The sequence below is a fragment of the Syngnathoides biaculeatus genome, chromosome 5, assembly GCF_019802595.1.
Source record: "Syngnathoides biaculeatus isolate LvHL_M chromosome 5, ASM1980259v1, whole genome shotgun sequence".
In the NCBI taxonomy this organism is placed as follows: domain Eukaryota; kingdom Metazoa; phylum Chordata; class Actinopteri; order Syngnathiformes; family Syngnathidae; genus Syngnathoides; species Syngnathoides biaculeatus.
In genome coordinates this window covers 33,754,785-33,779,083 of record NC_084644.1, presented here as the reverse complement: position 1 = coordinate 33,779,083, position 24,299 = coordinate 33,754,785, and the positions used below count along the sequence as shown (strand labels likewise).

The window sequence follows — 24,299 nt, the reverse complement described above, 5'->3', positions numbered from 1 at the left end:
TCTTCATATGGTAATATGTACAAAAATGGCGGCACGGTGGCGCAGCTGTCAAGCGTTGGCCTCATTGTTCTGAGGACCCGGGTTCAATCGAGTTAGCATGTTTTCCACATGCCTGCATGGGTTTTCTCCAGGCACTCAGGTTTACTCCAACATCCTCAAGACATGCAACATTAATTGGCCACTTTAAAATTGGTGAGATTGTAATTGTGGGTGCGACTGTTGTCTGTCTCTACGTGGCCTGTAATTGGCTGGCAACCAATTCAAGTTGTACCCTGCCTCCTGCCCAATGGTAACTGGGATAGGCTCCAGCACTCCCACGACCCTTGTGAGGATAAGCAGCTAAGAAAATAGATGGATGGATGGATGGATGGATGGATGGATGGATGGATGGATGGATGGATGCTCAGGAGTTAGTTTACAGGATGATTAGGAGAAAGGTTGATACATTGTGCATCCAAGAGAGCAAGTGGAAAGGGATTAAGGCTAGAAGTTTAGTTGCAGGGTTTAAATTATTTGATCATGGAGTAGATGGGAAGAGAAATGGAGCAGGGGTTATTGTAAAGGAAGAGCTGGCTAAGAATGTCTTGGAGGTGAAAAGATTATCAGATCGAGTGATGATGATGAAACTTGAAATTGAGGGTGTTATGTATAATGTGGCTAGCGGCTATGCCCCACAGGTAGAATGTGACGGCGAGTTGAAAGAGAAATTCCTGAAGGAACTAGAAAAAGTAGTCCTGAGCATCCCAGACAGAGCGAGTTGTGATTGGTGCAGATTTCAAAGGACGTTTGCAAAGGAAACGGGGTGATTGAGAAGTGATTGGTATGTACGGCATTCAGCAAAGGAACTTTGAGGGGCAGATGGTAGTGGTCTTCGCAAAAAGGATGGAATTGGCAATGGTGACCACCTATTTCCAGAAGAGACAGGAACATATAGTGACCTACACGAGCAGAGTTAGAAGCACGCAGTGGATTATATTTTGTGCAGACAATGTAATCTGAAGTAGGTTACCGACTGTAAAGTAGTGGTGGGGAAGAAGCTAGATAGCATAGGATGGTGGTGTATAGGATAGGAGAGGATAGGATAGACTCTGGTAGCGGGTAGGAGGATTAAGAAGACAAAGGTAGAGCTTAGAATCAGGTGGTGGAAGTTGAGAAAGGAAGAATATTGTGTGGCCTTTCAAAAAGAGGTGAGACAGGCTCTAGATGGTCAGGAAGAGCTCCCAGAAGACTGGAATACTACTGCCAAGGTATTCAGAGAGGCAGGCAAGAGAGTAATTGGGGTGTCTTCTGGTAGGAAAGGGGAGATTCAGACTTGGTGATGGAGCCCCAAAATACAGGAAGTCATCCAAGGAAAGAGATTAGCGAAGAAGAAATGGGACACGGAGAGGAATGAGGAGAGTCATAGGGAATACATTGAGATACGTCGTAGGGCAAAGGTTGAGGTGGCAAAGACTAAGTAAGTGGCATATGATGACATGTACTCCAGATTGGATATGAAAGAAAGAGAAAAGGATCGGTACAGGTTGGCCAGATAGAGGGATAGAGGTGGGAAGGATGTGCAGCAAGTAAAGGTAATTAAGATAGCGATGGAAATATATTGACTGGTGCCAGTAGTGTGCTAAGTAAATGGAAAAAGTACTTTAAGAAATTAATGAATCAAGAAATTGGGAGAGAAGGTAGAGTGGAAGAGGCAAGCGTGAATGACCGGAAAGTGGCAACGATTAGAAAGGGGGAAGTTGAAAAAGAACTAAAAAGGATGAAAAAGGGAAAGGCAGTCAGTCCTGATGACATACCAGTGGAGATATGGAAGCAATTTGGTGAGGTGGCTGTGGAGTTTTTGACCAACTTATTCAATAGAATACTTGCGGGACAGAAGATACCAGAAGAATGGAGGAAGAGTGTGCTCGTCCAAATTTTTACATACAAAGGCGATGTGCAGAACTGTGGCACCGATAGAGGAATAAAGTTGATGAGCCACACAATGAAGTTATGGGAAAGAGTAGTGGAGGCCAGACTCAGGACAGATGTATCTGTGAGCAAGATTATGGTTTCATGCCAAGAAAGAGTACCACAAATGCATTATTTGCCTTCAGGATGCCCATGGAAAGTACAGAGAAGGTCAAAGGAGCTTCATTGTATCTTTGTAGACCTAGAGAAAGCCAATGACAAAGTACCAAGAGAGGAACTGTGGTACTGCATGTGCAAGTCTGGTTTGGCGGAGAAATATATTAGAATAGTACAGGACATGTATGAGGGCAGCAGAACAACGGTGAGATGTGCCATAGTTGTGTCAGAAGAATTTAAGGTGGAGGTGGGACCGCATCAGGGTTCCACACTGAGCCCCTTCCTGTTTGCGGTAGTAATGGATAGGCTGACAGACAAGGTTAGACTGGAATCCCCTTGGATCATGATGTTCGCAGATGATATTGTGATCTGCAGTGAAAGCAGGGTGCATGCAGAGGAACAATTAGAAAGATGGAGGTACGCACTGGAAAGGAGAGGAATGAAGATTAGGCGAAGTAAAACAGAATATATGCGTGAATGAGAGGCGCGGAGGAGAAAGAATGAAGCTCCAGGGAGAAGAGATCGCGAGGGTGGACGACTTAAAATACTTGGGGGCAACAATACAGAGGAATGATGAGTGTTGTAAGGAAGTAAAGAAACAGGTCCAAGCGGGATGGAACAGAAGGTGTCTGTTGGCAGAAGGTGTCTGTTGTTGTATGCAACAGAAGAGTATCCATTAGGATGAAGGGCAAAGTTTATAAAACAGTGGTGAAGCCGGCCGGCCATGATGTACGGATTAGAGACGGTAGCTCTGAAGAAAAAAAAACAGAAGCAGAACTGGAGGTAGCAGAAATGAAGATGCAGATGCTGAGGTTCTCGTTTGGTGTGAACAGGTTGGATAGGATTAGAAATGAGCTCATTAGAGGGAGAGCCAAATGGTTTGCACATATTTAGAGGCGAGAGAGTGAGCATATTGATAGAAGGTTGCTGAGGCTGGAGCTGCCAGGCAAAAGAGTGAGAGGAAGACTAAAAAAATATTGATGGATGTTTTAAGGGAAGACATGAGGACAGTGGGTGTTCGAGATGAGGAAGCATGAGATAGGCTTATATGGAAAAAATGACACGCTGTGGCAACCCCTAACGGGACAAACAAAAAGAAAAAGAAAAACTGCTAACACGACATAAATATTTAATGATCTGATGTGTAACAATCCATCCATCTGTCTATTTTCATTTGCTGCTTATCCTCACAAGGGTTGTGGGAGTGCTGGAGCCTATCTGAGTTTTCAGCAAGCAGGAAGCAGGGTACACTCATAACTGGTTGCCAACCAATTGCAGGGCACATAGAGACAGTCAATCGTACTCGTAATCATACCTAGGGGCAATTTAGAGTGTCCAAATAATGTTGCATGTTTTTGGGATGTGGGAGTAAACCGTAGTGCCCAGAGAAAAACCACGCAGACACTGAGAGAACATGCGAAAACCACACAGGGAGTGCCAGAATTGAACCTGGGTCCTCAGAACCGTGAGGCCAACACTTTACAGCTGCGCCACCGTCCCGCCCTGAAACAATAAATGATAAACAAAAATTATTTTTCACACTCACTTTGGCAAAAACAAAGTACATATACAGTACCTGTGGGCTAACGCTGTATGATGTCCAGAGAGGCATTGCAAGATCCTCGTTGTAGCCACAGATATAGTCAGTTTGGTGCAGAATTGAATACCTTACATTGTACCGAACTGCAGGTCGACCGTATGGCATATTCCTATTGTCTAAAATTTTTTATAAAAAGTTAAATGAGAGAGAGAGAGAGAGAGAGAGAGAGAGAGAGAGAGAGAGAGAGCATCGGATTACAGAAATGAAAATATCTGTGTTGCTTATTGGAATACTTGGTATGGTGCTGTACTGCAGATGGACCTTAAGGCAAAGTCATATTATCTAAAAAGTAAGATAGTACAGGAACAGACAGGCTGCAATGCAAAATTAAATTACTAGTGTCACTGTATTGTGGGGATGAAAACAGATACATTTCAATTAAAAAAAAATAGAATATGGTAAATAATTACCATCCACATTCTAATCTTGGTTACATTTTTCACAATGCAGATATGATAATTAAAGTCAAGAAGATTTGATGAATGATTTGGATTTGGATTAATGATGTATTGTTGACCGATCCTTAACCCATCACTTTATCATAGTGGAGGCATTTGTGTGTCCCAATAATCCCAGGAGCTAAATTATCTGGGGCTTTGCATCCCTGGTGAGTGTAACCAATGACAACCAGGTCCCAGGTGAGGGACCAGACAAAGCACGTCTTTAAGACCCCTATGATGGATAAAATAAATGAATGTGGGTTTCCTTTGCCTGGATGCGGGCCACAGGGCCCCCCGTCCGGAGCCAGCCTTAGAGGTGGGAATCAAAGGAGAGCAACCAAGGGGTTCCCGCTGGGCACAGCGTGACAGGGTAACGTGGGTCTCCCTTCTATGAGCTCACCACTTGTGGGAGGGGCCATAGGGGTTAATTGCAGTATGACCTGGGCGGTGACGATCCAATCCCCAACGAGAAAAATGGCTCTAGGGACATGGAGTGTCACCTCTCTGGCAGGAAAGTAGCCCCGAGTTGGTGTGTGAGGTTGTGAGGTTCCAACCAATTATAGTCGGGTTTTCCTTCAAACAGAGCTTGGGTTCTGGTACTAGTCCTCTTGATACGGGTTGAACTCTTTCCCACTGTGGAGTTGCCCATGGTGAGACGTGCTGAGCAGGTGTGGGTAAACTTTATGCCCCCGGCTAGGGGCCTGTACATTGGGGTTCACCCCAGTGTGAGAGGGTAACAACCCTCTGCCTTCGGATGGGGTATGGGTCCTGACTGTTGTTTGTGCCATTGCATTTAACAGAAGTTCAGAATACCCACCCTTTTTGGAGTTTTTGGAGGGGTTTCTGGAGACCACTCCTACTGGGGACTCCATTGTTCTAATGGGGGACTTCAATGCTCATGTGGGTAATGACAGTGAGATATGGGAGGCCCTGATTTGGAGTCACGGCGCCCCTTATCAGAGCCTGAGGAATGTTGTGTTATTGGCCTTCTTGGCTCACCATGGATTGTCCAAAACAAACACCATTTCAAGCATCAGGGTGTCCACATCTGCACTTGTCACCAGGACACTCTTGGTCTCATTTCGATGATCAACTTTGTGACCATGTCATTTGGACTTGCGTCCGCATGTCTTCGACACTAGGGTGAAGAGAGGGGTAGAGCTGTCAAGTGATCCCTACCTGCTGTAGAATTGGCTCCAATAGTGGGGGATGATGCTCGTCCGAGCTGGTAAGGCAAACTACTGTGAAGGTCTGCCAGGAATATCTGTCAGAATCCCCTGACAGAAGGAGTTTCAACTACCACCTCCACAAGAACTTTACCTACGTCTAGGTTGAGGCTGGGGACATAGAGTCAGAGTGGACTATGTTTCATGCCTTTAATGTCAATGCAGCCGACAGGAGCTGTGATCAGAAGGTAGTTGGTGCCTGTTGTGGCGGCAATCCCCAACCCTTTTAGTGGAGATCAGCATTGAGGGATGCTATCAAGCTGAACCAGAAGTCCTATCGGACATTTTTTGTAATAAGGACTATTGAGGGAACTGATGGATAATGAATAGAGCGGGAGATCGACAGGCATCGCTGCAGAAATGCAGTGATGTGGAATTTGTATCAGTCTGTAAAGGTAAAGAGGGAGCTAAGTCGAAAGGTGAAGGTCTCAATTTACCAGTCAATCTATGTTCCTACTCTCAGCTATGGTCATGAGCAATGGGTGGTGAACAAAGAAAAAACAAACAAAGAAAGAATAAGAAGCTGGATACAAGCGGCTGAAATGAGTTTCCTCCGGAGGGTGTCCGGGCTCTTCCTTAGAGACAGGGTGAGAAGTCCAGTCATCCAGGAGAGGCTCAGTGTCGAACCACTGCTCCACGCCATTGAGAGGAGCCAGATGAAGATCAGGATGCCTCCTGGACACCTCCCGGATGAAGTGTTCCGGGCATATCCCACCGGAAAGAGTCCACAGGCACGACCCAGGACATGCTCGAGAGAATATGTCTCTCGGCTGTCCTGGGAACGCCTCGGGATCCCTCCAGAAGAGCTGAATGAAGTGGCTGGGGAAAGGGAAGTCTGGATATCCCTGCTAAACCTACTCTACCCGAGACCCGACCCGGAAAAGTGGTACAAGATGGATACATGGAGGGATGGATTGAAATATTCTGGAATAGTTTGTCTCTTAAATTTATATAATAAGGTCAAACCATCATCATTATCTGGCAACATGAACCAATCCTGCAAGAATTTGACTAAGGAAAAAATTCAAATTGAATTTTGTCTTTATTTTCTGAATTATGATCGTAAAACAGTAGGATTGACATTAAAAAAATGCAATTCTAGCCGTGGAGGCAGGTGTAGAACTCATGAAAAAATAAGACGCTGGTACTACCCTTCCAACCTACTCAGTACAATGTGTTCCTGTTGACCTCAACAATAATGAAGAATGATGTGGCAAAGTAAGTTGCTGAAGCGACTGACTTCCCAAGCATACAGAGACATCCTGCCACGGCAAATGTTTGCCCATTGTCATTAAAGTTAATTTGTGAGTAAAGAAAGTGTTCTATAAAGGTCACTTTATACTTCGGCAGTCACGCAGTCGACAACGCCCCCAATTCGTCCTGTGCAGTATGCATTGCCCCGTGTAGCACCTCTGCATAGTTTGTGCATAGCCTGCTGCACAGACATCAAAAAAATTTGTTGCCTGAGGAAAGCCACTGATCTCATCTCTCGTGATTGGCCGGTTTTAGCCACATCCTGTGATGACGTACACACCATTCCTCCTGTCCCCACATACCACCTACGGCACCTGTACTCGATCGATTTTGCAGTTTAATTTAAGATATCATCTGGTCATTTGGGTCCATTTGTTCAAGCTGCCACTATTCCAAGGTCACCATTGTTGTTGCTTTGTTCCTTGCTATGGAAAGTAAAGTAACAACACCTCCTGGAAATGACCAAGTTGTGCTGAGGAAACTCCACGCTGTATCTTCCTAATCAATAGAGTTACACCCCTGACTTGGAAAAGAACTGCAACATTTTTTCAGAACTGCTCGCATTTATTTCGCTTGAGTATAAAGGCAGACTACACATGGGAGATCTGCAGTCACATCACTGAGGTCATCGCACCCACGAGAATAAAGAAGGGTTAAGTTTACTCAAGACAAATCCTGATCCAAAGGATACCACATCATTCTAAATTGTTTTTACCAGAGTGGTTTAACTAAATTACACACTTGTATGGCAGTTAAACAAGATAAAATGTGTCCGTGTCACGCCCAACCTATCCTTTAAGGAGAGAGGACCGGTAATTTCCTTTTATTTTTGTTAGCAGTTAAAAAAATACACTTGTATGGGAGTTGAAAAATGTTGAAATGTGTTTATTGTTTTTTTTTCTATTTCCACTATTTCTCATGGGGAGAAAATATTCATAAACGTAAATACCTTGAAGGATAACAACCTTCCCACATTCATTTTGTTTGAATATTCCTCAATGGCATGTAGGAGAAGAACTGCGCATAGAAGAAGAAGCTACCTGGAACATGCATAGACTGCGCTAGTTTTTAGTAGCCTCAGAGCAAAACAACATACAACATGCACAAACAAAATCTCCATCCATCCATATTCTGAGCTGCTTATCCTCACAAGGGTCGCAGGGAGTGCTGGAGCCTATCCCAGCAATCATCGGGCAGGAGGAAGGGTACACCGTGAAGTGGTTGTCAGCCAATCCCAGGGCACATAGAGACAAACAACAGTCGCACTCCCAATCACACATAAGGGCAATTTAGAGTGTCCAATTAATGCAAGTTTTTAGGATATGGGAGGAAACCGGAGTGCCCGGAGAAAACCCATGCAGACACGGGGAGAACATGCAAACTCCACACAGGATGGCGTGGGAATAGCACTGTGAGGCCCACGCTCCAACCAGTTCTTCCACCGTTTTATTCCACAAAATATATATTTTTATCCATCCATTTTCTGAGCCATTTATCCTCACGAGGGTCATGGGAGAGCTATAGCCTAACCAAACTGTCGTCGTTACACCAGGCAGGGTACAACCTGAACTAGTTGTCAGCCAACTGCAGGGCAGATGGAGAAAGACAACAGACACAATCACAAGCACACCTACGGGCAATTAATGCATGTTTATGGGATTTGGGAGGTACCATAGGAGAAAATGCAATGTGTATGTTCAATATGCAAACTCTGCACAGGTGGGGCCAGGATTTGAGACCAACATTCTACAGCTGCCCCACCATGCCACTGAAATAATTTTTATTTAATTAATTGAAAATATTTCACAAAAACGGGCCGCATGCGAAGGACATCCAATTTTGAGGTCTGCCAGTAGATCTTGAAAGGGTGGAGGTGGGTGAAAGAATCAACCATCATCAACAGATTAAAAGGCTGAATTTCTTACATGAAGAGAACAGAACAACTTTAACCGTAACTCGCGATGAAAATGACACCGAAAGTGATAGAGACTGTAATAAGTGTGTGGCAGAGACTTTTTAAGGCTATTCAACTCTGATATTGAAGATATTCAAGACTTTAGTGGTTTGAATGAACAGAAGTGGGAATACAATGACTTTTCTGTTATGTGAGCTATCTTACTGTCATGTTACAGTCACTGTTTGGAAAAACGATATGTAAATAAACATTTACAGTTAAAGCAAATGTCTTCTATTTTTCAAACAAAATCTTGAGACTGACTTTGATGCTAATTTATTTCAAATGAGATTTTCTTGGGTATCAACTGCCAAAGCTATGACTTTAAGCTAGTCCCACAAACAGCAGGTTTCTGAGCTGTGACATCAGAGGTAAGCCACGGAAAAGAAGGCGTTTTTCAGGTATGGGAAATGAGGTCAAAATTCGCAGACTTTAATTAATAAATGTTTATATTTTTGGGTAAAAATATCGAACAAGATATGCATTTTTTGGTACAGTTGAACATATATTTTTGTTTAGAAAAGATCATTTGCGTTCCAAAATTGACGTTACATACACTTTAAGGAAAGTTATTGAATGAAAGTGTAACCAATTACAGTACGTCAGCACGTGCCCCTATCTTCACTTCTCAAGGCTGGAGTTATGAACAAGAATAATCTGGTATCTTAAGTGATATAAACCTTGATTCGTACGCTCCGTACGCTTATGTATGTAAATTAAATCCATGCAGAATCGCAATAGATTAATATATCTAAAAGCAGAAAGCGATGTTCTGTACAATTACTCTGACATGGTAAAAGAGATTTCCCTGGGTGGCTCAGATGCAGTATCATTGTATCATTCTGTTGATTTGTGCTGATATTTAACCTGATGGATTGTATTTTTTCACTGAAATAACAGGCACACTCATTGCTTTAATCAGCTGTTTCAGGTTCTGGAGCTCTCTTTTTCGGGGTGGTTGTGAGCAACAGCAAACAGATTGTAAGTATTGTTGAGGTTCTTATTGATAATTTCAGAAAAGTCTTGCTGTCTCTCCCCGACTAAGTCTGAGAGATGACCAGGTCGAGATGTGACCTTTAGCGTGAGCTGGACTGTGTTGTGAGAGATCAAATGAGTCATTATGGCAAAGAGTTCTTTGGATTTTATTTCCATGTACTTGTCTCCATGAATGTTAAAGTCTCCTGTTATGAGAAAATACTTGTAGTCAGAGCAAATACTTGACAGCAGCTCTGAAAAACCTTCCATAAATTTTGCATTATATCTTGGAGGTTTATAAATTATAACAACAATAATCTGTGGGTCACCTTTTTGTGACTCACTGTGGGAATTATAGAGGAACAAAGTTGATGGGCCACACAATGAAGTTATGGGAAAGAGTAGTGGAGGCTGGACTCAGGACAGAAGTAATTATCTGGGAGTAACAGTAAGATTTCATACCCAGAAAAAGTACCACAGATGCATTATTTGCCTTGTGGATGCTAGTGGAAAAGTACAGAGGTCAGAATGAGCTGCATTGTGTCCTTGTGGCTCTTGAGGTTTATAAATTATAACAACAATAACTCCCTTTCTCCCACCCTCCTTCTTCCAATGTGTCATTTGCCACGGCTGTTGACTGTGTACATAACCTCTCAAGGTTCTCGTGCTTGATCTTAAAGGTGCTGCTGAAACACCTGAGCTGAAGAGAAAGATGCAAAATGAGAGGATTGCTTGAAAATGAAGCTGCTTTTGTTTTGTGGACAGCGAACTGCAAAAAAAAAAAAAAACCCACCCTGGTGACAATGAGGGAGATGAGGGAGGGAGTTGATGGATCGGCAATAAGTGAAACTTTTTGATATGATCAAAGACCACATAAGTTGTGCTTTTGTAGCACCATTATGGCGTGAATGAGTCAGCGGTGCACCACATAAAGAATGAAGTGGTCAACAACTTGAAGCTGCAATTACGCATTCAACCCCTCGAGGACAAAACTTTTCGACAAGCAAAGGTTGGTATGAAAAATTTTAAAAGCACATGATAATAAGGTCTGAGCTGTCGAGTTTAACAAGCGTTGATTGATCTGGGTGATGAATAGTAACTATACAGTGATATAATACAATAAGTGTTTAATAATTTATAATTATATTATACATTCATCATACTGTATACATTTACACGGTTTTATGATTAAAGATTTACCTAAATCTCTCTTTTTGTCTCAAATATCCAAAGTATAAATATTTTTTACATATGTTAAACGTTCTGATACTTACATAAACATACATCCCCGCTACTTCACCTTTTTTCACTTTTCGCGGGTGGTTCTGGTTCCAATTAACCGCGAAAAAAAGAGATTACTGTATTGACACAAGAGCATGGGAATAAGCAAAAATTATTATCTTATTACTCCTCAAAATTAGACAATGTGGCAGCTGCAATGCCACACTGTGATCACAAGCGGAAAAACGTTGTCCTATATCACCTGAAAGGTTATATTGGGACAGCAACCTGCGCTCATGCCCAGTTCCAAGAACTGCCTTAAATGGAGTTTTTCCAGCAGGCTTCAACCTTGTGTGACTAGCCAAAACAGTGTTATTTTTTAGTAGGCACCTGCCTTGAGTGACCAGCCACAATGGAGGTGTTTTTCAGCAGACTCAACGGCCTTGGGTGTCTAGTCAAATCAGTTGAATCCTGTTTTGAGACTTGTCCGCCAACGGCAGTGTTCCAGCATTGCCTGTATAATCTTTGTTCTGCTTTCACACACACACACACACACACACACACACACACACACACACACACACACACACACACACACTGGTGTCGGACCTCAGCCTTTGTCTGTGTCACATTGTGTGTCAGATAGCGCTTTGTTCATGAAACTTCAAAGTGTTTGTCACATTTCACACCTCTGGAGTCCAATTATTGACTGACCTGGAATTGGACGAACACGTGGAAGGACCCCAATATGCCCTCCTTCCAACACACCCATTAACCCTTGGAGTTCCACATGCAGTATTCACAGTATTACCCATATTGCCCATTTGATGCAGAAACTATTTTATTGACTTCATTTTTGTTGTTCGAATTCAAGTCAACCGTTTTCTTTTCACAAACAACCTGTCATAGATTAGGTTTTTTTTCTTTTTGTGCAAATCAAGAAGGAATGATGCATCAAGATTAGCCCCTTTAGGAAACTACACCTTGTCTTCACACTCTGATAGAACATTTAATCATAACTGCATTAAGTAAAAGTGATGACCCCAAGGATCGGCATAAATTGATGATGATGGACAATGACGATGATGTTAATGATGATTAATGCGTTGGAGTTTCAGATTTCTTTCAAGATCCAGGAGATTATGGTGGTGTTAACTCCACGCAGGGCACATGACAGAGAAAGGAGCTTTTAACTTGTGTTTTCCTTCACATGTAAAACTATCTGTTAACGTAAAAATGATATAGCACTAGAAAATCATTATTGAAGATATTGTTAGTGACGAGAGAATTTGTGAAGATAGAGATAAACAGAAGGGAAGCTTATCGCTTTCTGATTTTAGATATATAATCTAGTGCGATACTTCAAGGACTTCATTGACATACATAAATGAACAGTGTATGAATTACGGTTGTTTATCATGATGAAGAGACCAGATTGTTCCTGATCATAATCGTAGGCTTGAGAAGTGAGGATATGGGCACCTGATGATGTAGTCACTGAAGATATGGGGCGCCTACTGAAATACTAATGGCAGAAGACTCCTCCAAATATTTAGGAATGCATTGTGTGTGATACCCCCACCCCTTTTCGACATTTGTATCATAGAACACTCCCTAAAGTAATGAAAGGAGAGGTGGCGCAGTGTTTTCAGAATTGTTCTGAGACTGTAACTGGTCACAATCAAGTTCATGCTCTTCAAGATAACGTTGCTTAACTTTAAGTCTCTCTGTTTTTTAAGGTTTGTCATGAGGGTCTGATTGCCTGATAGACCTGTAAACTGTTCAGCAGCTGAAACCATCAACGAGCTGACTTGACTCAATAACATCTGACTTTTTCAAAACTATTATGAAATCAGTGCCAGCTAATTTACATTAAATCAATTTCTCTCTTCAATCTGTCAAGTTTCCTAAAGGTTTTAAAGTAGCTTCCGTTACACCTCTTTTAAAAAAAAAAAAAAAAAAAAAAAAAAAAAGCATTGGACCCTTCCATGTTAGCAAGTAATAGACCAACTCTAATCTCGCTTTCATACCCAAGATTGTTGATAAAGTTATTTTTATCAACTCAGCAATTTCTTGAATTTAATGGACAAATTTCACTCAGGTTTACGAACTAATCATAGGACAGAATGTTCTCTTATCAAAGTGCTAAATGATAACAGCAATACTGACTCAGGAAAGGTGTCAATTTTGGTCTTGTTGGATTTCATTGTGGCTTTTGATACCAAAGATCATAATATACTGCTAAAACCGGTTGGAAATTTGGGTAGGACTAAATGGAACGGCCCTTAAATGGTTCAGGTCCTACATGGAGGAAAGGAGCTACTTTGTACCCATTGGAAGTCCTCAATCTCAACAAATGGCAATGATACATGGATCCCTCAAGCGTGAGTTGTTGGACCCCTCCTCTTCAGCCTGTATAAGCTACCCTTGGGTCAAATTTTCCAGAACTTTAGTTTTGACTATCATAGCTATGCACATGACACACAGTTATACAGTATGTAGCAGTGTTTCCAGATGAGTATCGTGCAAGTGAAGTGTTGTGCCACTGTCTAAAGCAGATAAATCACTGGATGAACCAAAATGTCCTTCAACCGAACCACAACAAAACTGAGATTGTTGATTTTGGCAATAAAGAAGAAAAAAAAGCAAGGACCAAGTCCGAAAACTTGTTGTTCTGATTCCGTCCTGACCTTTAACAGTCACATCAAATCAATTACTAAAACTGCCTTTTACCCTCTGAAGAACATATCTAGAGTGAAGGCTTGCATGTGTCAAGCAGACCAAGAGAAGCTCATCAATGCTTTTATCTCAAGTAGACTTCACTATTGTAGTGGTCTTCTGACAGTGCTCTCCAAAACGAGCAGAAAACAGCTGCAGCTCATTCAGAATGCTCCAGCTCGCGTACTGACCAAAACAAGGTAGTCAGATCATATAGCTCCAATCCTAAAGTCTTTACAATGGCTTCCAGTCAGTTTTAGAATACTTTAAAAATTCTGCTACTGGTCTATAAATCACTAAATGTTTTACGTTCTGAATACATGAAAGAAATGCTAATTGAACAGAAACCCAGTAGGGCTCTGAGATAGACTGACTCAGGTCTAATAATGGAGTGCAGAGTCCAAAGCAAACATGATGAAGCACCATTTAGCTATAAAGTACTTCCACTTTTCAGTGATGTTTCTTGGACTAAAAGCTGTTTTATTGTACTTTTTATTTTCAAATGTTTTTATTTTTGTATTCAAATGCATTTAATCATGTAAATTGTATTGCATTACCTTGTGTATGAAATGCTCTATACAAATAAATTTGCTTTTCTTTGCTAATAGTCAATTAACAAACTCAATACAACTAATTGGCAGTATATTCCAATGGAATTGTAAATTAACTGTTTAAGAAGTTAATGGAAAGAGGGAAGATGTGATTGGAATGTTATAATTGAATGTTGTAAATTACTTGGAATTTTCTATGTTCAATGGCGCCTACCTGAGGACAAGAGCTGGACAAGGTGTTGGACAGGATGTAGAGAGTCCAAGAGGATTTTGCATGCTCGTCTTAGTTCTCTGGCAGCGTTGACGTCCTCAAAGGCAGATGGGGGGGAGGGGGGGGGGGGTACCGGCACATTTTTCAACAGTTTTAATAACACTCTGTTGCAGTCAGAGTTTGTCCTTTTTAGAGGTTGAAACAAACCAGTGTAATGACGACCTCAACAGCTCCGGAGGCAGGCCTTGCTTCCATAAAAGCCACATGAAGTCCATCCTATGCTTGTTTGAAGAAGTCTCACAGTCTGTACATGTATGGTAATGCAGGATATGTGTGATTGTGGTCACCGGTGCAGCTTGGTGGATGTGGGGTGTGAAATGTCCTATTCAAATCTGCATTAGAAAATTTTGAATTCATCAGCTAGACAGTTATTGTTTTCAGCTTGGGGGGGAGGTTGCTTGTAATTAGTTAAGAATTGTTATTCACAGCAGACTGATTTAGTCATTAGCGGTAAACTGGTTTTCTAGATGTACTGCATAACTTCTCTTTCCGATGTTAATTTCTTTAGTTAGCTGCTTTCTAGGGCGAATACACAGGGCTCTATCCTCATTTTGATCGGTGTCCTCTTCAGCCATGGGTAGTTGTTATTGAAGGTGAAAAATGACTTTATTGGTAGACACACCTTTTCACAGAAATTGAAATAGGATGTAAACGTCTCCCTATATTCACCCACGCTGCCAGTTGAAATTTCAAAGAGACTCCACTTTGTTCAGTCTTAACAGCTGTGAAGTCTAGCTTTCTTTCATTGGGACAATTATTTACTGTTTTACGATAGGCTTCGCACATTTCAGTTTTTACCTGTCTGTTCGTATTCAGGGAATTAAGCAGTGATCAAACGAGCCCAGAGCAGAGCAGGGTATAGCACTGTATGCATTATTCCACATGGTGTAATAGTAGTCTAAAATGTTATTTACTCTGGTAATACAGTCAATTAGCTGCATGTATTTTGTGAGTTTGTGATTAACTTTAACTCAGTTAAAATTCCAAAGAAGGGTGATTTTTGGTGTGATTTTTTTTTTCAATTTCATTTACTTGTTCAGGGAGTATTAATGGTGTGGCATTCATGTTAGCTTGAAGAGGAATGTCAACACCTGAGAGTATGAAAAATGGGGACTCACGCGGCAAGAATGACTTACACTTGAAAAACTGGAACTTCAGAGTCTGGTGAGCTCCGTGACATTGGTACACCATTTGTTTTTGTTTTTTTTTTTTTTGTTTTTTTATATAGAAGCATATCTTATCCCCTTTTGTTTTCCACATTCAAAGATGTAGTCTTGTCGGTGTACTTGGAAGCCCAGAAGTATTACAATGCCATCAGAGATGCAATCACAGGTCTCTGTGAAGTACATTATGACCGAACAGCCAAAGTTTTTACTAGTATTTGTGAGCAGATGAAGCTCATCTATTTTGTTGGCTAGAGAGCATACATTTGTGAGGTGAATTGATGGGACTGGCATTTGAAATCCTTTCATCTAGAGCTTGACCTCCACTCCTGCTCACATCCCCCTCTGTCAACTTCACCTCCATGCTCTGTACACTGTGACTGCCACTACGTTAAGTAATTCAGAGAAAAAACTGAGCATATTTGTGAAAGTTGGATAAAGAAAGTCCACTAACTCATGTTTACCAAGTCTTCCCCTGTAAGTGAGTGAGTGGTGTAAACAAGACCATGGATGAACAAAAACCACGAAAAATTACAAAAAAGAAAGTACTTAACTGATGTGAACACACAGTTAGACACTATTTTGGTATTAAATGTAAAAATTGAAAGCAAATAATTTATTTGAAGTTGTAGTAACTCTAATCCAGTTGTCATAGCACCCTACACCCCAGGACTCATAAATTATGCATTCCTGCCAGCTGCCCTGTTGTGCAAGATGGATGCCAAAGGATGCCTTGCGTAAGTCAGATGGACATTAAACTAATGATCAGCTCCCTGTGAAATCTGGATTCCAGATATAAAAGATTTTTTGATGCGTAGAACTGATAGCAACCAAAAAGTTGTGAGATCCTTTCTCCCAAAAGGCAATCTGGGACATAATAACAATGATAGCTTTTTTTTAGTTGTATATGCTTCAGATTTAACTATTACTCCCAGTCAGTCAGTTATGTTAAATCACCGCCATCAAATGTAGGCAGTCAAATACAGCAGTTAATTGTTTGTTTAACAATTAAACATGTAAACACACACTGTGAACAATTGCTAGGACACAGGCGACATCCGCTGGTGTTTGAGAGTCACTGCAAACCTGTGGACTCTCATTCAAAATTTCTTTATTTGAAAAAAAGTTCTCCGTAAAGTAAAGTTCTCCGTGGTATTGTTTGTGTTTGTGTGTTTTTCGGGGGTCTTGGGACTCAAGTAAACAAGAGAGTACTTGCTAACCAGGGTCTTCTCTGGACTTTAGTTTCGACAACACTCACCAATTCGCTGAATCCTTTCCCGGAGTTACTCGTGGGCACACTCTTCAAGGCTATGCATCGGCGATAAAGGGGGATGCGGGCCGGTTCACAACTTAAACTGTGGAAAAGGGGACATCAACTAGCGTTCCCGTTGATTCATCTTGCAAACCTTCGCTCCCTAGCCAACGAAGTGGATGAACTTCTGCTTCTGATCAAAACCTGCAAAGACTTTGGACGTTCTGCCGCCCTGTGCTTCACAGAGACTTGGCTTTTTTTGGACACATCCTCGACAGTGCCGTTACTCTACCCAGCTTTCATCTTTATCATGCAGACCGCGTCTCGGAGCTAACATTGAAATCGGAATATGCTTTTATATCAACGAGAAATGGTGCATGGTCATTACACAGCTCAGCACACACTGTAGCTCGCTTTTAGAGTCGCTGTTTTTGAATTATAAACCATTTTATTCGCCACATGAGTTCACATCTTACACCCTGGTCGGTGTTTACATTCCGCCTTAAGATAGCATGAACGCAGCACTGCTAATGCTCACTGAGCAGATAAACAAAATTGAGAAAAAATACCCAGATTCACCAAATCTTGAATCTCTTTATCCTAGATTTTAACACAGCTAAACTTAACCACGAACTCCCTAAATATAAGCAGCACGTTAAATCTCCAACGAGGGCAAATGACACTCTAAACCAGGGGTGCCCAGACTTTTTTACGCCAAGATCTACTTTTCAACCAGCTAGCCTCTCGCGAGCTAGGGTGTGTGTGTGTGTTGGGGTGAATGATCATGATGCTCCCAAAGTTATGTTGTCAATGTTATGTGATATATATATATAAAATCTCGTCCAGTTTAACCACGTTTTCTTCACTTATTCACATACTGCGACAGTCATTGCATCTTAAAACAACAGCATTTCTTCTTTAACTTTCTCCATTACTATCAAAAGTAAAAATAAGCAGCATTTCTACCTCGTCGTTGCTCTATGTTGCCCAGACTGTGTTGCTTACTAAAACAGCGGTAGTGGACGCATAACATTGGTAATTATGAGTGTATGTCTTTAAAAGCGAGGGTGGGGTGGGCGGGTGCAAGGTAAACTGGGAAAACAGAGTGTGACGGAGCAGCTTTCGTTGTTAGAGTAAGTTCCGTATGCTGCCTAAAACAAACCAATGGCTTCTTTTAATTTTTTACAGTATCACTCATCCCTCACTCATTGATTCACATTGCAAAATGCCACAAACTGAACAGCTAATAGCTGTTTGGTATACTTTCAATCTGCATGGAATTTTTTTTTCACGCAATGCAGATGCGATGAGACTGCATCAGCGGTGCACAATTGCGCATGCATGCAGTGTAGAGGGAACATTGTCCTTTTTTTTTTTTTTTTTTTTGGCACGACGTCCCGCGATCGACTAAGACCTCCTCGATCGACTGGTTGATCGCGATCAACGCATTAAGCATCCCTGCTCTTGACCATTGTTATACATCTATCTATCCATCCATCAAAAACACATATAGTGCAATCCCCACACACCCATTGGCTCCTCTGATCACTGCTTGCTGTACCAAATACCTACATACAGGCAAGCACTGAAATGTGTGAAGCCTTTGGTAAAATCAGTCAAAAAGTGGACCAACGAGGCAAAATTAGAACTTCAAAGCTGCTTTGATTGCACAGACTGGAGTGTCTTTGAAAATTCGGCACACAGCCGTGATGAATTCACGAATATTGTTTTGTGTATGTCTGTTGCATTTCTGCGAGGAGGTGTGTGTACCAACAAAAACTTTTCCACATTCAATAACAACAAGCTGTGGTTTTCAGTCAGAGTTATACAACTCCGCCAGGCTAAAGAAATTGCATATCGCAGTGGGGACAGGGCCCTCTACAACCGCACTACAAACCAGCTGACTAAAGAAATTAACATTGCAAAGGGGGAATATGGAGTTAAACTGGAAAAATATCTCAGCGCTAATGACTCCAAATCAGTTTGGCACGGATTACAATCACTGACTAACTACAAGCGATGTTCTCCCCCAGAAGAAAACAAGAGCGGGCTAGCCGACGACCTAAATAGGTTTTACTCCAGATTTTAAATCGACATTGCCACACCACGCACCAACCAAGACGCACCACCTTCCACTCCACCGTTCAACATCCATGAAAGAGACATTAGACAGATCTTCAGAAAACAAAACATCAAGGAAACGCCGGGACCAGACCTTGTGTCCCCATCCTGCCTCAACGTCTGCGCAGACCAAATTACTCCTGTCTTCACAAAGATCTTCAACAGTTCTCTACAATTGTGTGAAGTGCCAACCTGCTTCAACCTGTAAGGTGTATAGGTAGGTGCGTGGTTTTCCTAATGAAGTCTGATCAAGTGTACTCAAACACAGGTGGACTCCAATGGAGGTGCAGAACCATCTCAAAGATGATCAGAAGAAATGGACAACACCTGAGTTAAATATATTTCACAGTAAAGTGTCTGTACTTATGGCTGAGTGAAATTTCAGTTTTTCATTTTTAAAAGAATCTGGAAAATATTCAGCAATTCAGTATTTTTCTGTCAAAAATGGGGTGCTGTATCGATATTAATGATCATGATGAAAAAATAACTTAACTTAGCAAATGCCTGCAATAGAATAGTGAAAACTTCAAGCAGCTGTAAATATTTTCCCTACCCAATGAACACGTTGCATTTGTTTCCAATTGACGGTGGAAATGTAGTATCTGTGAATGTTACTGTGCTATCGTTGTGACCACTAACTGAAAACTTGATGTTGAAGTCATGCAGCTTTAGAGAAAATAAGTTCAAAGAGAAGTGTCAGTGGTGCACACCATTGTTGATTTTGGTTGTAAAGATAGGTTGTCAGTGCCACACAGTGCGAGAGATGTCACCCTTGTTGTCAGAGGTGAAAACTGTAATGCATCAGGCAACCGATTCCTAACCTCGTGATTTCCGGTCCACAACTCTACAACTGATGAATTGAAGGATTCCTAGCAGATTTTCATTGCAACCAATACAGTCGTATCGCTTGTATAAATGGATATCCGGTCTCAACAGTATATCAGCCCCCACCCAATTTGGCTGTTGAATATATTTTTGCTCAATCAATCAATCAATCAATCAATCAATCAATCAATCAATCAATCAATCAATCAATCAATCAATCAATCAATCAATCAATCAGAAGCCTTTAATGTCATCATATGACTGTGTATACAACAAAATAATGAGTGCTTCTCCACAAGGTGCTTGCACAAATAAAATGGAATAAAATAAAAGAGGTTAGGTACTTATATATCTATATGTCTTAGGTATGAGGTAAAATAACAAAAAATACTTACAATCAAGTCACCATTATTTGTAAAAGAACTTAAATAAATAAATAAAGTGTATTTTCAGTTTTGTTCCCCAAGAAAAGCAAACAATAAGTGCAGTTGCATAATTTTAGATTACAGTAGTGTTATGTTTAGTGGTTTTGAACTCAAGGAGTTTATGGCTCTAGGGAAAAAGCTGTCCACCATGATGCAAATTACAGGATGGTAAAAGTCTCAACTATGCAGTCTAAAACTTCCCTGACCAAACAAGTCCTGTCCTTCATTGTATGGTCGTGATAGGGGTGTATGTAAGGGCATGTTTGCGTCTGCGTGTTGAAGGAGAGCCAGACAGGCAGAGTAAACGAGTCAGAAAAAGTAGCAGACTGCAATACAAATGAGTGAATAAAATTAAACCCTCCAAAGAAGCTTGTGGGAGTGGCTGTGAAGCTGTTGAAACAGATTCGCAAATGGCAGGTTAGCCAGGCTTAATGTAAAGCCCTACTTCAGTACAAAGTCAAATGTTTGGAGACACACTTTCATTATATCGTATTAGACAGTGTGTGTAATTTTCAGCATCGGTTTACGCTTACCATCAGTAGCTTGCTTCAGTCGCTGGTTTAGTTCATCTACTTGATTCTGTAAGAAACAGAGCCAGAGTGACTCCAAATTATAGCCTCGTGCCATGGTCACTTTTACCCCTCTTTGGTCCTGCCTTTTTATTTGAGACTGCAAAAAGATTAGAGAAAAAACAAGTCTCTTGTCAGTGATCAACATATTTATCACAAACATCCATCCATCCATCCAAGTGTTTTATAGTGTGAATAACTCAACTCACTTTTTAAAAAACCAGCAATTTGGCAGATAGTAAGAAATTCTTCTAAAAAGAGGCTTCTAGTTGTTTGAATAACACTGCCATCTGAAGTTTACTGTACTCCTTGGCATCCTTCCTTTTCATAAGTCAATGGAATGTTGCACTGTTTGTGGTTAGATTGCAATGCCTGCTATATAGTCACATGTGTGAGTGGCCAGTTTGGTTACGTGTGTGCTTGTGGAGAGCCGTAAATTGAGAGCTGTGACTCCTCTGTTCTTCCCATTTGGCCTTTTGCCTACTACACTTGCATAATGCCTACCTTCACTGTGGAGTTCCAGATAACATGGTCTAAACCAGTGGTCCCCAACGACCAGGCAGCAGACCTGTACCTGTTCGTGGATCAATTAATTCCAAATCGCCTACCACCACCCACCAAACAACACCCCCCCACCCCACCCCACCTCCCGTGGTAAAAATTGTCAAGCATTGACCGGTCCGCAGTGATAAAAAGATTGGGAACCACTGGTGGAAACCACTGTCACCAGGTTTGATGAGTCTGTGACACCTGCCATCAGGCAACAATGAGTTTGCATTTGCCTATACTGTATCTTTATAGCGCTGGGTAGGTCATCCTGTAGGTCTGGAACCTGTTCTCCATGTACAGTATATGTGTACATGCGCACACCAACTTGCTTGTCCATGTGGGAGATATGTCCCAGACAGTGCGTAGCTACTAAAATTACTAAGGACTGTTCCTAACCTGGTCACCACCTGTTTAACCTGAAAGGCACCCGGTGTAAAAACTGAGCCAAACAAATATGAGTATTCATCTGAGATGTTACGCTGTGCCGACCCCTCATGAGACAAGCCGAAAGAAACTTACCTTACCCTTTTGTCAGGCATGACAGGTCCAAAATAATCCGGACAAACAGACTCAAAGACATTTTTTACCCTATAGCATACAACATCTTTAACTGAAGACCACTGAACATAAACACAACCTCACCACTGTAGTGTAAAGCTCATTTTATTTTGCTTTTCTTGCTTCTCTGTGCAATAACAGAGCATAAATGGCTAATACACTTCGCAATGCCTTGACATGGACAATAAGACTGTGAACTCTTTTTTTTTTTTAGCTCTTTTTGCCATTAACTGTGCCTTGATTGTAAATATTTTATCTGAGTCACTTTCGCTCACATCTAATATATTTTATTGTATTGTGATCTCAGTGTATGTCATATATTGACAATAAGGATGAATAACCCTCTGCTTCAGAAATGCAAGCATGATTACTATCCCTGCCTGATCAACTCCATTTTTTGTTGGTGACACTGTCTTTCCAGGTAATGCCAAGGAACGTGGGTTCCTCTTCCCATGAGCTCAGCACCTCTGGGAGTGACAATATGGGTTAGGGGGAACGATCCAATTACTAGCTAGAGAAATTGGCTGTAGAGACATGGAATATCAAATCTCTGGCTGAGAAGGAACGTGAGTTCGTTTGTAAGGTTGAGAAGTTCAGACTAGATATAGGGTTAGGGTTATCTTTTTCTGGGTCCTCTTTGTAATGTAAAACTTTGTGAAATAATCCTGTTTGTGATGATTGTCGCTTTTCGGTCTATAATGATGTTACCCAATGTATTAATGAATTTCCAAAACCAAACTTGCAAAGAATTGCAAACAGGAAAACCGAGTTAACTTCAGCAAAAGCTTTCTCTGCATCAAGTGACATAATAATTGAGACTAGGTTTTTATGCTGTGACGTTCTTATTTAATTTAGCAAATGTGTGACAATATTTATGGAACTTCTATTTTGAATGAAGCCTGTCCGGTCAGAGTGAATTATTGAGGGGATTACCTTTTATTGTCTCGCTCAGAGAGCTTTTGAGATAATCTTGATACCTCCATTAAATCGGGAATATAGGACAATAATTACCCAGGAGAGTGGGGTCTATACCTGGCATTAGTAATAACTTAATTGAAGCTGTATTCATATGGATACTAATTTGACCTTTATTGTTTATCTCCTTGACTTTTCTAAAATAAGAGGCCCAAATATTGTCCAGAAATTTGGATTAAATTCAACAGGGATTCCTAATTGCAATTTTTTTTAGGTATTATATAAAACTGTAATGGTTAAAGACTCATCGAAGCTGTCTCTAACTTATACATTTATTTGTGGAATGTGTCACGACCCAGATGCACGACTCGAGAGATGCAGATGCAGAGGGAGTTCGGGAAAAGTGTTTATTCACTCCGGTGTCGGGGATCAGGCAGGCAGTCAACGGGAGCAGCACTAAGAAGAACGTCAGGCATAGGAGGGAGGTTAGTGGGCAGGCAGGAGTTGGTACATGGGAGATCAGGAATAGGATTACGAGAGTGCGGGAACAAAGCACGAAGCAACAATCTGGCAAGGGCCAGACCGTACGTGTGGTTCTGTATAACTGGGACATACTAGAGACGAGGCGCAGGTGTGCGCCTCCGCCAATTGCGGCAGATGCGTGCCGCCTTGGGAGCCGGTACGGCCAGGACAGGGACCGGCAGGGCCATGACAGTACGGCCCAGGCGCCTCGGGGTGAGAGGCGTGAAAGTTCCCCTCTGATGAAGGAGGGATGAACCACAAACGGGATCCACGATCATTCTTGGGAACCGTAGCTCTCCCAGTCCACTAGATACTGGACACCCCTTCCCCGACGGCGAGACGACAGCAGCTGACGCACAGTTTTGACTGGACCCCCATCAACCATGCGGGGGGAGGAGGAGGCTTAGCAGGCGGGACCAGTGGAGATGACTGAGTTGGCTTGAGCAGACTGACATGAAAGGTAGGGTGGACCAGCAGCGATCTTGGGAGTTTGAATGATACTGCAACTGGGTTGATCACCTGAGTGACAGGGAAAGGACCGACGAACCTGGGAGCCAGCTTACGAGATTCCATCTGGAGTGGGAGGCCTCTCGCCAACAGCCAGACGTGCTGTCCAACTTTATAGGTCAGAGCACTCAATCTCTTACAGACGGCTGGGGCCTTGTAGGTGCGCCCCATATGCAGGAGCATTTGTCTGGTTCGCTCCCAGGTCTGCTTACAGCGCCTTACCACAGCCAATGCCGACACACCGCTGAGTCAGTGTCGAGAGACAGGGAGAGAGAGGAAGGGTGGCCATGCACCATATGGAAGGGCGACATAACTGTTGAAGCTGAGGGAAGGGAGATGTGTGAGTATTCCATTCAGCCGAACTGCCTACGCCATGAGGCAGGGTCTCGGGAGACCAGGTAACTGGGACCGGTTTCCATGTCTTCAGTGACCCTTTTGGTCTGGCCATTGGACTCTGGGTGCTCACCCAAGGACAGACTCGCTGTGGCCCCAATCAGAGAGCAAAACTCCCTCCAAAATCGTGAAACGAACTGGGGTCCCCTGTCCGACACCACGTCGGTAGAGAAGCCATGGTACTGGAACACCTTGTCATAAAGAAGCTCGGTGGTCTGCTTGGCGG

General features: G+C 42.0%; 1 protein-coding gene across 9 annotated transcripts in view; it reads right to left on the bottom strand.

The window, feature by feature from the left end:
- The window catches only part of enpp2 (ectonucleotide pyrophosphatase/phosphodiesterase 2), a 221,093-nt gene that overhangs the window by 41,087 nt on the left and 155,707 nt on the right, over positions 1-24,299 (bottom strand). For 8 of the 9 annotated variants that reach the window (XM_061820089.1, XM_061820090.1, XM_061820092.1 and 5 more), the window contains 2 exons: positions 20,594-20,729; positions 3,641-3,780 (listed from right to left, as the gene is read on the bottom strand). In XM_061820089.1, coding sequence (XP_061676073.1) covers positions 3,641-3,780; positions 20,594-20,729 — 276 coding nt within the window. The remainder of the gene's footprint in view (positions 1-3,640; positions 3,781-20,593; positions 20,730-24,299) is intronic. The other variant, XM_061820094.1, reaches the window with a different exon arrangement.